The sequence below is a fragment of the Staurois parvus genome, unplaced genomic scaffold (assembly GCF_062004578.1).
Source record: "Staurois parvus isolate SC_StPar_1 unplaced genomic scaffold, SC_StPar_1.0 ptg002264l, whole genome shotgun sequence".
NCBI lineage: Eukaryota > Metazoa > Chordata > Amphibia > Anura > Ranidae > Staurois > Staurois parvus.
The window spans coordinates 107,424-119,754 of record NW_028320060.1 but is presented as its reverse complement, the minus strand read 5'-3'; the positions used below and the strand labels follow the sequence as shown (position 1 = coordinate 119,754).

The 12,331-nt window shown below is 48.1% G+C and overlaps 1 protein-coding gene across 1 annotated transcript in view; it reads left to right on the top strand.

Annotated features, from left to right (window-relative positions):
• ITFG1 (integrin alpha FG-GAP repeat containing 1) overlaps positions 1-12,331 on the top strand; it is a gene marked incomplete at its 5' end in the record, with an annotated part of 284,615 nt that overhangs the window by 192,431 nt on the left and 79,853 nt on the right. Inside the window, one exon of the mRNA XM_089665615.1 lies at positions 330-408. Within this exon, the coding sequence (XP_089521741.1) occupies positions 330-408 (79 nt within the window). The remainder of the gene's footprint in view (positions 1-329; positions 409-12,331) is intronic.

Here is a 12,331-nt window from a genome sequence, read left to right as displayed (position 1 = left end):
ACCTACCGCGCTTAGAGGCGTCCTCCCAGAACGAGAGAACCACCTTGCGCCCGTCATTGGACTATATGGCGGGGGTAGGTGGTTAAAGTGGTGTTAAATCCAAAAGGAAACATTTATTATGTGGCAGCTTATCAATTCTTAGATGTGGTGGCTGCATTCATTTTCATTTTGTAGACTTTCTTTCCTTTATTTTCATCTTACTATGGCACACCAATGTGAAGGGGACCTTAGGGTGTACTCACCAGAGCAGCAAGTACACACGGGGGTGCCCTTTTATTTTCATGTATCTCTTGTATGTATATTTTAGTAACAACTGTCTCTTCTTTCAGCCTTTCGGTGTGAACCAGCCCGGCCCCTACATTATGTACATGACGGTGGATGCCAACGGTTATCTGAAAAATGCATCCGGTAAGAGGTCGTGTTTTCTTGGTTCATTGGCTGTATGTGTAGAATGGCAGTGCACCCTTAGGCCCCTTTCACACGAGCGTTCCGGTTTGTTTTTTCATTAGTTCAAGGAAAAAACGGATCAGTTTACATCAATTTTTCATCAGTTTACATTCATTTTTTTTTACCTGTTTTTCATCTGTTTACATCCGGTTTTTGTCTGTTTTCAGCCAATTTTCATCCGCTTACATACGTTTTTTGTCCATTTTCATCTGTTTTTCGTCCGTTTACATACGTTTTTTGTCCGTTCCTTTTTTTTAACTGAAGAAAATTAGGGGTTTCTTCCTTTAAAAAAAACAGATGTTAATGGATGCAGACATTAACGGATGTAAACAGGTGATCATCCATTCCCATCCACTAGTCCGGGTGTCGGCAACCCGCGGCTCCAGAGCCGCATGCGGCTCTTTTTCATCTTTGCTGCGGCTCCGGAGCACACTGCCCACCAGGTGACAGGCAATAGGGTTTCAGTGGTCGGCAAGCCGCGGATCGCAAGCCACATGCGGCTCTTCTGTGTGCCGGGCGCCCGCTCCCCTCCCTCCTCTCGGGCGGCTGCCTCAAAAGTTAGGACTCTTTTAATCCGGCCCGCGGAGCGTGGAACATTAGCTGTCAGGATGTAGGCGGGGTAGGCGGGGCAGCGTGACGAACTCCTCTCACAGTCCGCCCTGAAGACCGGAACACAGCGTGGGAACACAGCGAGAGGAACGCGCGGAGCAAAGGTAAGTGAATTGAGACAATATGGGGAATTAATTACTATAGGGGGGATGAATTACTATGGGGGATGAATTATTATATGGAGGATTAATTACTATGGGGGATGAATTACTATGGAGGATGAATTACTATATGGGGGATGAATTACTATGGAGGATGAATTACTATATGGAGGATGAATTACTATGGAGGATGAATTACTATATGGGGGATGAATTACTATGGAGGATGAATTACTATATGGAGGATGAATTACTATATGGGGGATGAATTACTATGGGGGATGAATTACTATAGGGGGGATGAATTACTATATGGGGGATGAATTACTATATGGGGGATGAATTACTATGGGGGATGAATTACTATATGGGGGATGAATTACTATGGGGGATGAATTACTATATGGGGGATGAAGCTAACTGCACGATCCTGTATATAGCATTAAGGTAAGAAACAATATATGCAGTGTCGGATTTGTTTTAAATGTTGCAATGGTTTTGCGGCTCCCAGTCTTTTTTTTCCCTTCGGAAACGGGTCCAAGTGGCTCTTTATGTCTTAAAAGTTGCAGACCCCTGCACTAGTCCATAGAAATACATGGGTGTCCATTTTTCATCCGTAAATGGGCAGATGATAAACGGACATACGGAACGCCCGTGTGAAAGGGGCCTTAGTAATGAGGTGCAAGGGGCAAAGTTGCCGAAATCACTAATGGCCAATCAGGTACAAGTTTTTATTTTATAAATAATTTTATACTTTGATAAAAAAAAAAACCCGCCATGTACTCCGTTTACATTGCGGTCCCCAGAGCTTTGATTTCACAAGTACAATAAGCCGTGCAGAAATTGTCGCTGTGGTATCTGAAGGCCAAAGTCGAAGAAAATAGGATTACTGGAAGAAAAAAAAAAAGAGAACGTTTCTTGAGCTACTCCACTTCGCCGATTGTAAACGGTAAAACCATAACTTCCATTCCCGGCGCGCCGCCTTTATCTCCGCTCTCCCACAGCGCCGCTAGAAGAAGATTGTATTTTAGATTGGCGGAGAGTGGATGGGGACGCCAGAAATCAAGATTGAACCTTTGGGGCCACCTCCGGTGCGGCTCTTCACAGAACCCCCGGGAGTCTGAAGGGGTTAAAGGTGACAAGTGCTGTATAATTTCACTTAATCCCTTTGCACACGCCTTAATCCTCCCCGGCTCTCCAAGACTATCTGTAAAGGGATGAAGAGAGACACAGATTGGCAGGTCCTGGTCGCAGCGCCTTGGCAGGATCCCCCCCACCCCCCCTGTCGCTTCTCGATAAAATGAACACAATGTAGATAGACGCATCTGCGTTTAAAGGGGAACTCCGGTCATTTTACTATTTATTATTATGCACAAATTTTACCTACTAAAGCTGGTCATAGACGGCTCAAAAATCGGCCGATTTTCGCACCATAAGTGGGTTAATTGGTCGGCCGTTTTTCGGGCTTTTTGCACATTTTTTTTTATCTGGCATGTGGGAACATTTGCCGCCGATTTTGACGATTGGCTGATTTTCCCGGCAATGATGGGCAAATCGGACGATCATTTTACCGATTAAAAATCTGCGCATGAGCCGTGACCTGCAAGAAGAAGAATTCCAGTCCGCTATTATATTTTACATGAAAAGTCTTGCGGTTGCAACAAATGTATCCATTTGTATCCAAATAAAACCATCTGTATCCAAATAATGTTTTAAAAACATTGTAATACATTATTTGGATACTTATGTTTTTATTTGGATACAAATGGATACATTTGTTGCAACCGCAAGACTTTTCATGTAAAATATAATAGAGGACTGGAATTCCTCTTCCTCCTCCTCCTCCTCCTCTTCCTCCTCCTCCTCTTGCTCTTCCTCCTCTTCCTCTTCCTCCTCCTCCTCTTCCTCCTCCTCCTCTTCCTCTTCCTCCTCCTCCTCTTCCTCCTCCTCCTCTTCCTCTTCCTCTCCCTCCTCTTCCTCTCCCTCCTCTCCCTCCTCTTCCTCTTCCTCCTCTTCCTCCTCTTCCTCTTCTTCTTCCTCTTCCTCCTCTTCTTCCTCCTCCTCTTCCTCCTCTTCTTCCTCTTCCTCCTCTTCTTCTTCCTCCTCTTCTTCCTCTTCCTCCTCTTCCTCCTCTTCCTCCTCTTCTTCCTCTTCCTCCTGTTCTTCCTCTTCCTCCTCTTCTTCCTCTTCCTCCTCTTCTTCTTCTTCCTCTTCTTTGGTGGTAACGTCGGCCGATTGAACGTTTTTTTTTTTTTTAAATCAGCCGATTTTCAGCTTGTCTATGGCCTGCATTAGGCTAGCTTCACACCGTACTGGTGCATCTAGGCACGTGTTTCCGTACGCTGCTTGTAGGGCAGCCCATTCTTTTCAATGGGTTGCCCTACGCAAGAGAAACACGGAAAAAGTAGTCCTTGACTCTTTTCCCAGACTGCACCGCACCAAACTAGTGTACGAGTTAGCAGGTGGTACTGACTGGTATCTGCTAGTGGACAGCGCATTTCTTTGCATGTTGGGCAACACATTGGCTAAGTGGTTAGCACTTCCACCTGGCAGTACTAGGGTCGTTGGTTCGAATCCCAACCACGGCACCACCTGCCTAGAGTTTGCATGTTCTCCCTGTGCCTGCGTGGGTTTCCTCTGAGTACTCTGGTTTCCTCCCACACTCCAAAGACATGCTGGTAGGTTAATTGGCTCCTGTCTAAATTGTCCCTAGTATGTGTATGTATGAATGTGAGTTAGGGACCTTAGATTGTACGCCCCTTGAGGGTTAGGGACCTTAGATTGTACGCCCCTTGAGGGTTAGGGACCTTAGATTGTACGCCCCTTGAGGGTTAGGGACCTTAGATTGTACGCCCCTTGAGGGTCAGGGACTGATGTGAATGTACAATATATACGTAAAGCTCTGAGTAACGAACCTGCAATAAATAATTATTGCAGTGTTTATCTTGCATATTTTTGTTATCGTATTAAATGTTGCATTTTGATTAGCTCCTAGAGCAGTGGTCTCCAAACTGCGACCCAGGGGCCGGATGCAGCCCTTTGCTTGCTTTTATCCGGCCCTTGGGGCACTATACCATCCGCTTCTTAGCTGTATTCCCGCAGGAGCAGCTTGAAAAACAAACCAACATCCTGCATGACCCAAATCTCAGCGCTTAAAGGAACCCAGGCTTGGATTCTAAATAAGAGTCCTTTACCAAAAGACGAACGGAATATACACTCACCGGCCACTTTGTTAGGTACACCTGTTCAATGGCTCGGTAACACAAATTGCTGATCAGCCAATCGTATGGCAGCACAGTGGCTAAATGGTTAGCACTTCTGCCTGGCAGTACTCGGGTCGTTGGTTCGAATCCCAGCCACGGCACCACCTGCCTGGAGTTTGCATGTTCTCCCTGTGCCTGCGTGGGTTTCCTCCGGGTCCTCCGGTTTCCTCCCACACTCAAGAGACATGCTGGTAGGTGAATTGTCTCCTGTCTAAATTGTCCCTAGTCTGTCTATGTATGAATGTGAGTTAGGGACCTTAGATTGTACGCCCCTTGAGGGTTAGGGACCTTAGATTGTACACCCCTTGAGGGTTAGGGACTTTAGATTGTACACCCCTTGAGGGTTAGGGACTGATGTGAATGTACAATATATATGTAAAGCGCTGAGTACATTTACAGCACTATAGAAGTACCTGAAATAAATAAATAATAAAACACAATTCCTGGTACACAGTAGGTGTGAACCTAACCTTAAAGTGCTACAAAACCCCCAACAGTACAATCAGTCTGTAGATGCAGTAAAGCATGCTTGTTATACTCACTGTGGAACATAAGGGGTTTTTACACGATCAGGTCAGGGGTTCTGCATTCTCCTACAGCAGAAAGTAAACTCCTCCAAGCTTTAGCTAGTGCTTGGCTGAACACTGATAGAAGTCACAAGACTGCTATATACTGCTGATGAGAAAAGGTATTTAGCAGTTTATATTTACTAAAATAATTGCATTTCCATGTTCTGTGTACTGTAGGAGACCAGATATAGTGAATGCGGGGTCCAAGGAGAGCGGATATAGTGAATGCAGGGTCCGGGGAGAGCGGATATAGTGAATGCAGGGTCCTAATGGAACACATGGGAAAAAGGCAGACAGGGGTTTTATCGGATATATCGACTATATCCGCTCGATATCGGATATATCGACTATATCCGCTTTATCGACTATATCCGCTCTTTTATGGAGAGCGGATATAGTGAATGCAGGGTCCGGGGAGAGCGGATATAGTGAATGCAGGGTCCGGGGAGAGCGGATATAGTGAATGCGGGGTCCGGGGAAAGCGGCTATAGTGAATGCAGGGTCCGGGGAGACCGGATATAGTGAATGCGGGGTCCTGGGAGAGCAGATATAGTGAATGCAGGGTCCTGGGAGAGCGGATATAGTGAATTCGGGGTCCGGGGAGAGCGGATATAGTGAATGCAGGGTCCGGGGAGAGCAGATATAGTGAATGCGGGGTCCGGGGAGATCGGATATAGTGAATGCAGGGTCCGGGGAGAGCGGATATAGTGAATGCCGGGTCCAGGGAGAGAGGATATAGTGAATGCAGGGTCCGGGGAGAGCAGATACAGTGAATGTGGGGTCCGGGGAGAGCGGATATAGTGAATGTGGGGTCCGGGAAGAGCGGATATAGTGAATGCGGGGTCCGGGGAGATCAGATATAGTGAATGCAGGGTCCGGGGAGAGTGTATATAGTGAATGCCGGGTCCAGGGAGAGAGGATATAGTGAATGCAGGGTCCGGGGAGAGCAGATACAGTGAATGTGAGGTCCGGGGAGAGCGGATATAGTGAATGTGGGGTCCGGGAAGAGCGGATATAGTGAATGTGGGGTCCGGGGAGAGCGGATATAGTGAATGTGGGGTCCGGGGAGAGCGGATATAGTGAATGCGGGGTCCGGGAACAGCAGATATAGTGAATGTGGGATCCGGGAAGAGCGGATATAGTGAATGTGGGGTCCGGGAAGAGCGGCTATAGTGAATGTGGGATCCGGGAAGAGCGGATATAGTGAATGTGGGGTCCGGGAAGAGCGGCTATAGTGAATGTGGGGTCCGGGGAGAGCGGATATAGTGAATGCGGGGTCCGGGGAGAGCGGATATAGTGAATGCGGGGTCCGGGGAGAGCGGATATAGTGAATGCGGGGTCCGGGGAGAGCGGATATAGTGAATGCGGGGTCCGGGGAGAGCGGATATAGTGAATGCGGGGTCCGGGGAGAGCGGATATAGTGAATGCGGGGTCCGGGGAGAGCGGATATAGTGAATGCGGGGTCCGGGGAGAGCGGATATAGTGAATGCGGGGTCCGGGGAGAGCGGATATAGTGAATGCGGGGTCCGGGGAGAGCGGATATAGTGAATGCGGGGTCCAGGGAGAGCGGATATAGTGAATGCAGGGTCCAGGGAGAGCAGATATAGTGAATGCAGGGTTCTGGGTTTAGTAACGCTTAGTACCGGCGAATCAAGACGGCCAAAGACTGGCACCCAGAAGCCGCCAGGGAGATGACAGTGGCACCAGGGATGGACCTCGTGGGTACCAGACTGTTGCAGCATAGAGAGTGTGCTGGGATGACTACACTCCTGCGTATGAACAAGAGTAGTTTCATCCCACGTTGGCCAAGCAAGAAAGGTGAAGACCAGCACCCAGAAGAATCCAGGAAAAAGACGCCGGCAAGGAACCTCGTGGGAGTTGGACCCATTGGAGCATAAGGAGCATGCCGGGAATACTACGCTCCGGCGCATGTGCAGAGTGAGGTCATCCCATACTCGCCAAATATGAAAGCTGAAGACCAGCACCCAGAAGAAGCTAGGAAGAAGATGTTGGCGTTGGTAAGGAACCACATGGGTGTTGGAGCGTAGGGAGTGTGCTGGGATAACTACACTCCTGCACATGCACAGGAGTAATGTCATCCCACACTGGCGACAAGGAAGCCAAAGATCAGTGCCCAGAGGAAGCCAGGGAGAAGATGTTGGCACCAGCGAGGAACCGTATGGGTGTCAGGCTGTTGGAGCATAGGGAGTGTGCAAAGATGACTACACTCCTGCACATGTGTGCGAGTGATGTTCTGCTACACTGACGAAGCAAGAAAGCCAAAGACCAGCATCCAGAGGAAGCTAGGAAGAAGATGCCATTGAGAAACCATATGGGCATGGGACCATTGAAGTAAGGAGTGTTCTGGGATGACTACGCTCCTGTGTATGTGCAGGAGTGGTGTCATCCCATGCTGGCAAAGCAAGAAAGCTGAAGAATAGCACCCAGAAGAAGCCAGGTAGAAGATGTTGGTACCTGTCAGGAACCACATTAGTGTTGGACCGGTGGAGCACAAGGAGTGTGCTGGAATGACTATATTCTTGCGCATGCACAGCAGTGATGTCATCTAATGCCAGCCAAGCAAGAAAGCCAAAATCCAACATCCAGAAGACGCCAGGGAGAACTTACCTACACCAGTGAAGAACCACATGGCTGTCAAAGCATTGGAGCATAGGGAAGGATGCTGGGATTATTATTATTATACAGGATTTATGGCGCCAACAGTTTGCTCAGCGCTTTACAATATAACGGCAGACAATACAGTTACAATACATTTCAGTACAGAAGGAATAGGAGGGCCCGGCTCGTGGAGTTTACAATATAGATCAGTGGTTCTTAACCTGGGTTCGATCGAACCCCAGGGGTTCGGTGAGTCAGTCTTGCGGGTTCGGCGGAGGTGAAGACCCACACCCGACTCATATGATTCGTGATGACATGCCCCGCTTGTCCATCATTGGCTGCAGGTGGTCACGCAACATCGCTTAGCCCAGTGGTCGGCAAGCCGCGGCTCGCGAGCCACATGCGGCTCTTTACACGCTTTAATGCGGCTCTTGTGTGCCGGGCGCCCGCTCCCCTCCCTCCTCTCGGGCGGCAGGGACCCTGCAGCGTGATCCAAAAAAAAAAACAATCAGGGCGGCTCGCTCAAACGCTGCCACTCACATCCTGATAGCCAGTGATTGGCTGTCAGGATGTGTGTAGGCGGGGCAGCGTGACGAACGTGAGAGGAGCTAGGCTCCTCTCACAGTCCGCCCTGAAGACCGGAACGGCGCGGGAATACGGCGAGAGGAACGCGCGGAGCAAAGGTAAGTGAATTGACACAGGGGGGACTTGGCTTACTACTTGCTACTTACTTACTACTACTATATAAGGGATGAATTAATATGGGGGATGAATTACTATAGGGGGGATGAATTACTATAGGGGGGATGAATTACTATAGGGGGGATGAATTACTATATGGGGGATGAATTACTATGGGGGATGAATTACTATATGGGGGATGAATTACTATGGGGGATGAATTACTATATGGGGGATGAATTACTATGGGGGATGAATTACTATATGGGGGATGAATTACTATGGGGGATGAATTACTATATGGGGGATGAATTACTATATGGGGGATGAATTACTATGGGGGATGAATTACTATGGGAGATGAATTACTATATGGGGGATGAATTACTATATGGGGGATGAATTACTATATGGGGGATGAATTACTATGGGGGATGAATTACTATATGGGGGATGAATTACTATGGGGGATGAATTACTATGGGGGATGAATTACTATATGGGGGATGAATTACTATATGGGGGTGAATTACTATAGGGGGGATGAATTACTATGGGGGATGAATTACTATAGGGGGGATGAATTACTATATGGGGGATGAATTACTATATGGGGGATGAATTACTATATGGGGGATGAATTACTATAGGGGGGATGAATTACTATAGGGGGGATGAATTACTATAGGGGGGATGAATTACTATATGGGGGATGAATTACTATGGGGGATGAATTACTATAGGGGGGATGAATTACTATATGGGGGATGGATTACTATAAAACAGTGGTTCTTAACCTGGGTTCGATCGAACCCCAGGGGTTCAGTGAGTCAGTCTCGCGGGTTCGGGGGAGGTGAAGACCCACACCCGACTCATATGATTTGTGCAGTAAATATTCATTATTATGTTTTTGTTTTTGTGTGAAAATCATGTTTTAATGGTTTTGTTCTTAACGGTTTTGTTCATTTTGTGCACCTATGTATAAATATATACCTATGTTTTGAATTTTAAAAATCATATTTTATTTTTCCAATTAAGAAGGGTTCGGTGAATGCGCATATGAAACTGGTGGGGTTCAGTACCTCCAACAAGGTTAAGAACCACTGATATAGATCCTAGATTGTATGCTCAAAAGAGCAGGGTCCTCGAACCCCTCGTGTATTGTATTGTTTCTGTCTTGTCTCATGTTCTGTCCCCCTTGCTATTGTACAGTGCTGAGCAAACCCTTTGGCGCTATATAAATACTGTATAATAATAATAATAATCTAAAGGAAGGGGGAGGTGATACAAAAGGTGATAGCTGCGGGGGATGATCTGGCGGAGGTGATTCAAGTAGAGTTCTTAGGTGGAGGTGGGGTAGGCTTACCTGAAGAAGTGAGTTTTCAAAGATCGCCTAAAGGCAGACAGGGTGGGGTCTGACCGGACATGCTGTGGTAGGGAGTTCCAGAGGATGGGGGAGGCTCTGGAGAAGTCCTGGAGGCGAGCGTGGGAGGAGGTGATGAGGGAGCTAGAGAGGAAGATATCATGGGAGGAGCGGAGTGGGCGATTTGGGCGGTATCTGTGGATGAGGTTGGTGATGTAGCTAGGGGCAGTGTTGTGGATGGCTTTGTAAGCTGTGGTTAGTATTTTGAATTTTATACATTGGGTTAGTGGAAGCCAGTGGGGGGATTGGCAGAGAGGGGCAGCAGTCGTTGATCGGTTGGTAAGGTGTATGAGTCTAGCAGCAGCATTCATAATAGACCGAAGGGGGGATAGCCTGTGTAACAGTAGACCAGTGAGGAGGGAGTTGCAGGAATCGAGGCGGGATATAACCAAGGCGTGGATTAGTTGTTTTGTGGTGTCATTGGTCAGGAAGGGGTGGATTTTGGAAACGTTCCGGAGGTTTAGGGGGCAGAATTTAGCCAGTGAGTGGATGTGGGGCCCAAAGGAGAGGTCAGAGTCTAGGAGTACGCCTAGCATCCTGGCATGAGGGGAAGGACCAGTGGTTGTGCTGTTGATCTTAATGGTAAAGTCGTGAGTGGGGGATTAGGGGGAGGAAATATTACAGCTCAGTTTTTGAAAGACTGAGTTTAACGTAGTGATGTGACATCCATGCTGATATGTCGCTTAGTAGGTTTGTGATATGCGAGGAGATTGAGGGGTGAGTGGAGAGATAGATCTGGGTGTCATCAGCATAGAGGTGGTATTGGAAGCCATGGGAGGTCATCAGTTGGCCCAGGGAGGAGGTATAGAGAGAGAAAAGGAGGGGCCCAAGGACAGAACCTTGGGGTACCCCAACAGGAAGGAGAAGAGGAGCGGAGGAGGAGGAGTTGTATGTGACACTGAAAGTGCACTGAGAAAGGTAAGAGGAGAACCAGGAGAGAGCGGAGTCACGGAGGCCTATTGGAGTGGAGTTTACTGAGGAGGAGCGGGTGGTCGACTGTGTCAAATGCAGCGGAAAGGTCAAGGAGTATGAGTATGGAGTAATGGTCGTTGGTTTTAGCAGTTAGTAGGGATGACTACGCTTCTGCGCATGTGTGGGAGCGATGTCATCCCGCGCTGACCAAGCAAGAAATCTAAAGACCAGCACCCAGAGAAAGCCAGGGAGAAGATGTTGGCAACAGCCAAAAACTAAATGGGAATCAGACCTTTGGAGCATAGGGAGTGTGCCAGGATGATTACACTCTTGCACATGCACAGGAATGGCGTCACCCTGCACTGGCCAAGCAAGAAAGCTGAAGACCAGCAGCCATAAGAAGCCAGGGAAAAGATGTTGGTGCCAGTGAAGAACCACGTGGGTGTCGGACCATTGGAGCATAGGGACTGTGCTGAGATGACTACACTCCTTCGCATGCAAGGGAGTGATGTCGTCCCATGCTGGCTAAGCATGAAAGCCAAAGACCAGCGCCCAGAAGATGCCAACATGGGACCTGGCTGACGTCGATCATGGGCGCATAGGTGAGTATTCGTGCTTTTAGTACCACTTTAAGAATATAGAACGACATCCACTTCCCTTCGCTGTTTCTGTCCCCATTAAATGGATGATTCCTTGAACCGTCGTCTATTTCCGCGGGTCGTATTTGTAGAATTATTAATAATCTGTAAAGAGCTTTTTGTTTTATGTGACTCCTCTGGTTTGGAATGCACACACACAATGTCCTCTTCCTTCAAGCCGCACGTTTTTTGGCCGCTTCCCAAGATCGGCGCTGGTAACAAGGCAATTATAGGACAGCCAATGAAATTATCCAGGCGGGTGTCCTAACCCCGTGTACATGTAGCCAGGAGAGTCGTGCCGCGCGGTGCTGGGCCGCATTAACCATCTGCTGCAAATAATAATTTGTCAAACTGTAGCGGGTCTGCCAGGCTTGCTGTACTTTGCCTGTTCTAGGTGGACTCCGGTCAGCCGTGTCGTGGAGATACATGCAGAGGACACGGCCTAATTTAATAGGACTTATGGTGAACGTTGTTGCCTGATCCCACAAAGGAGCGTGTGCTTGTGATAGGAGAGCCAGCCAGGGCTACTTACCTTCTACTTACCTCCCTGTCCATGTTAGTGACTTAAAGGGTGCTTCCACCCAGTTGGGTGTTGGCAGTGACAATGAGGTCAGCCAAACTGCTTCCCCCAAGGACCCCAGAATGGTCACTGAAGCCTCACATAATATGTAAATCTGACCTCCAGCCTTCCTTCAGTCTCCCCTCCTGGACTGAAATGGCTTACTCTGGTTTCACTGCACACTGTGAGCTTCTCACAATGCACTAGAAGCTGCTCAAGTCAGAGACCCTGGCTGAAGGACCTCCATAACCATATAACCATTTCCTCCGCAGCCTGATTGTCCCTGGCCAGTCCCTTTCATTCACGGCATCAGGGCTGAGGAGTACTGAGGCAGGGTGCTGTGATGTTTTCAAGATGCTATGTACAACACCCTGCTGACCCTTCCCACCAGCCATGAACCGCCTGCATTGCATAGAGTAACACAGAGATCCAGTGTTGATAACATCATTATAAGATATGTAATAAAGACTGGGAGGTTTAATTTAAAAATGAAATTAGCATGTTAATGAG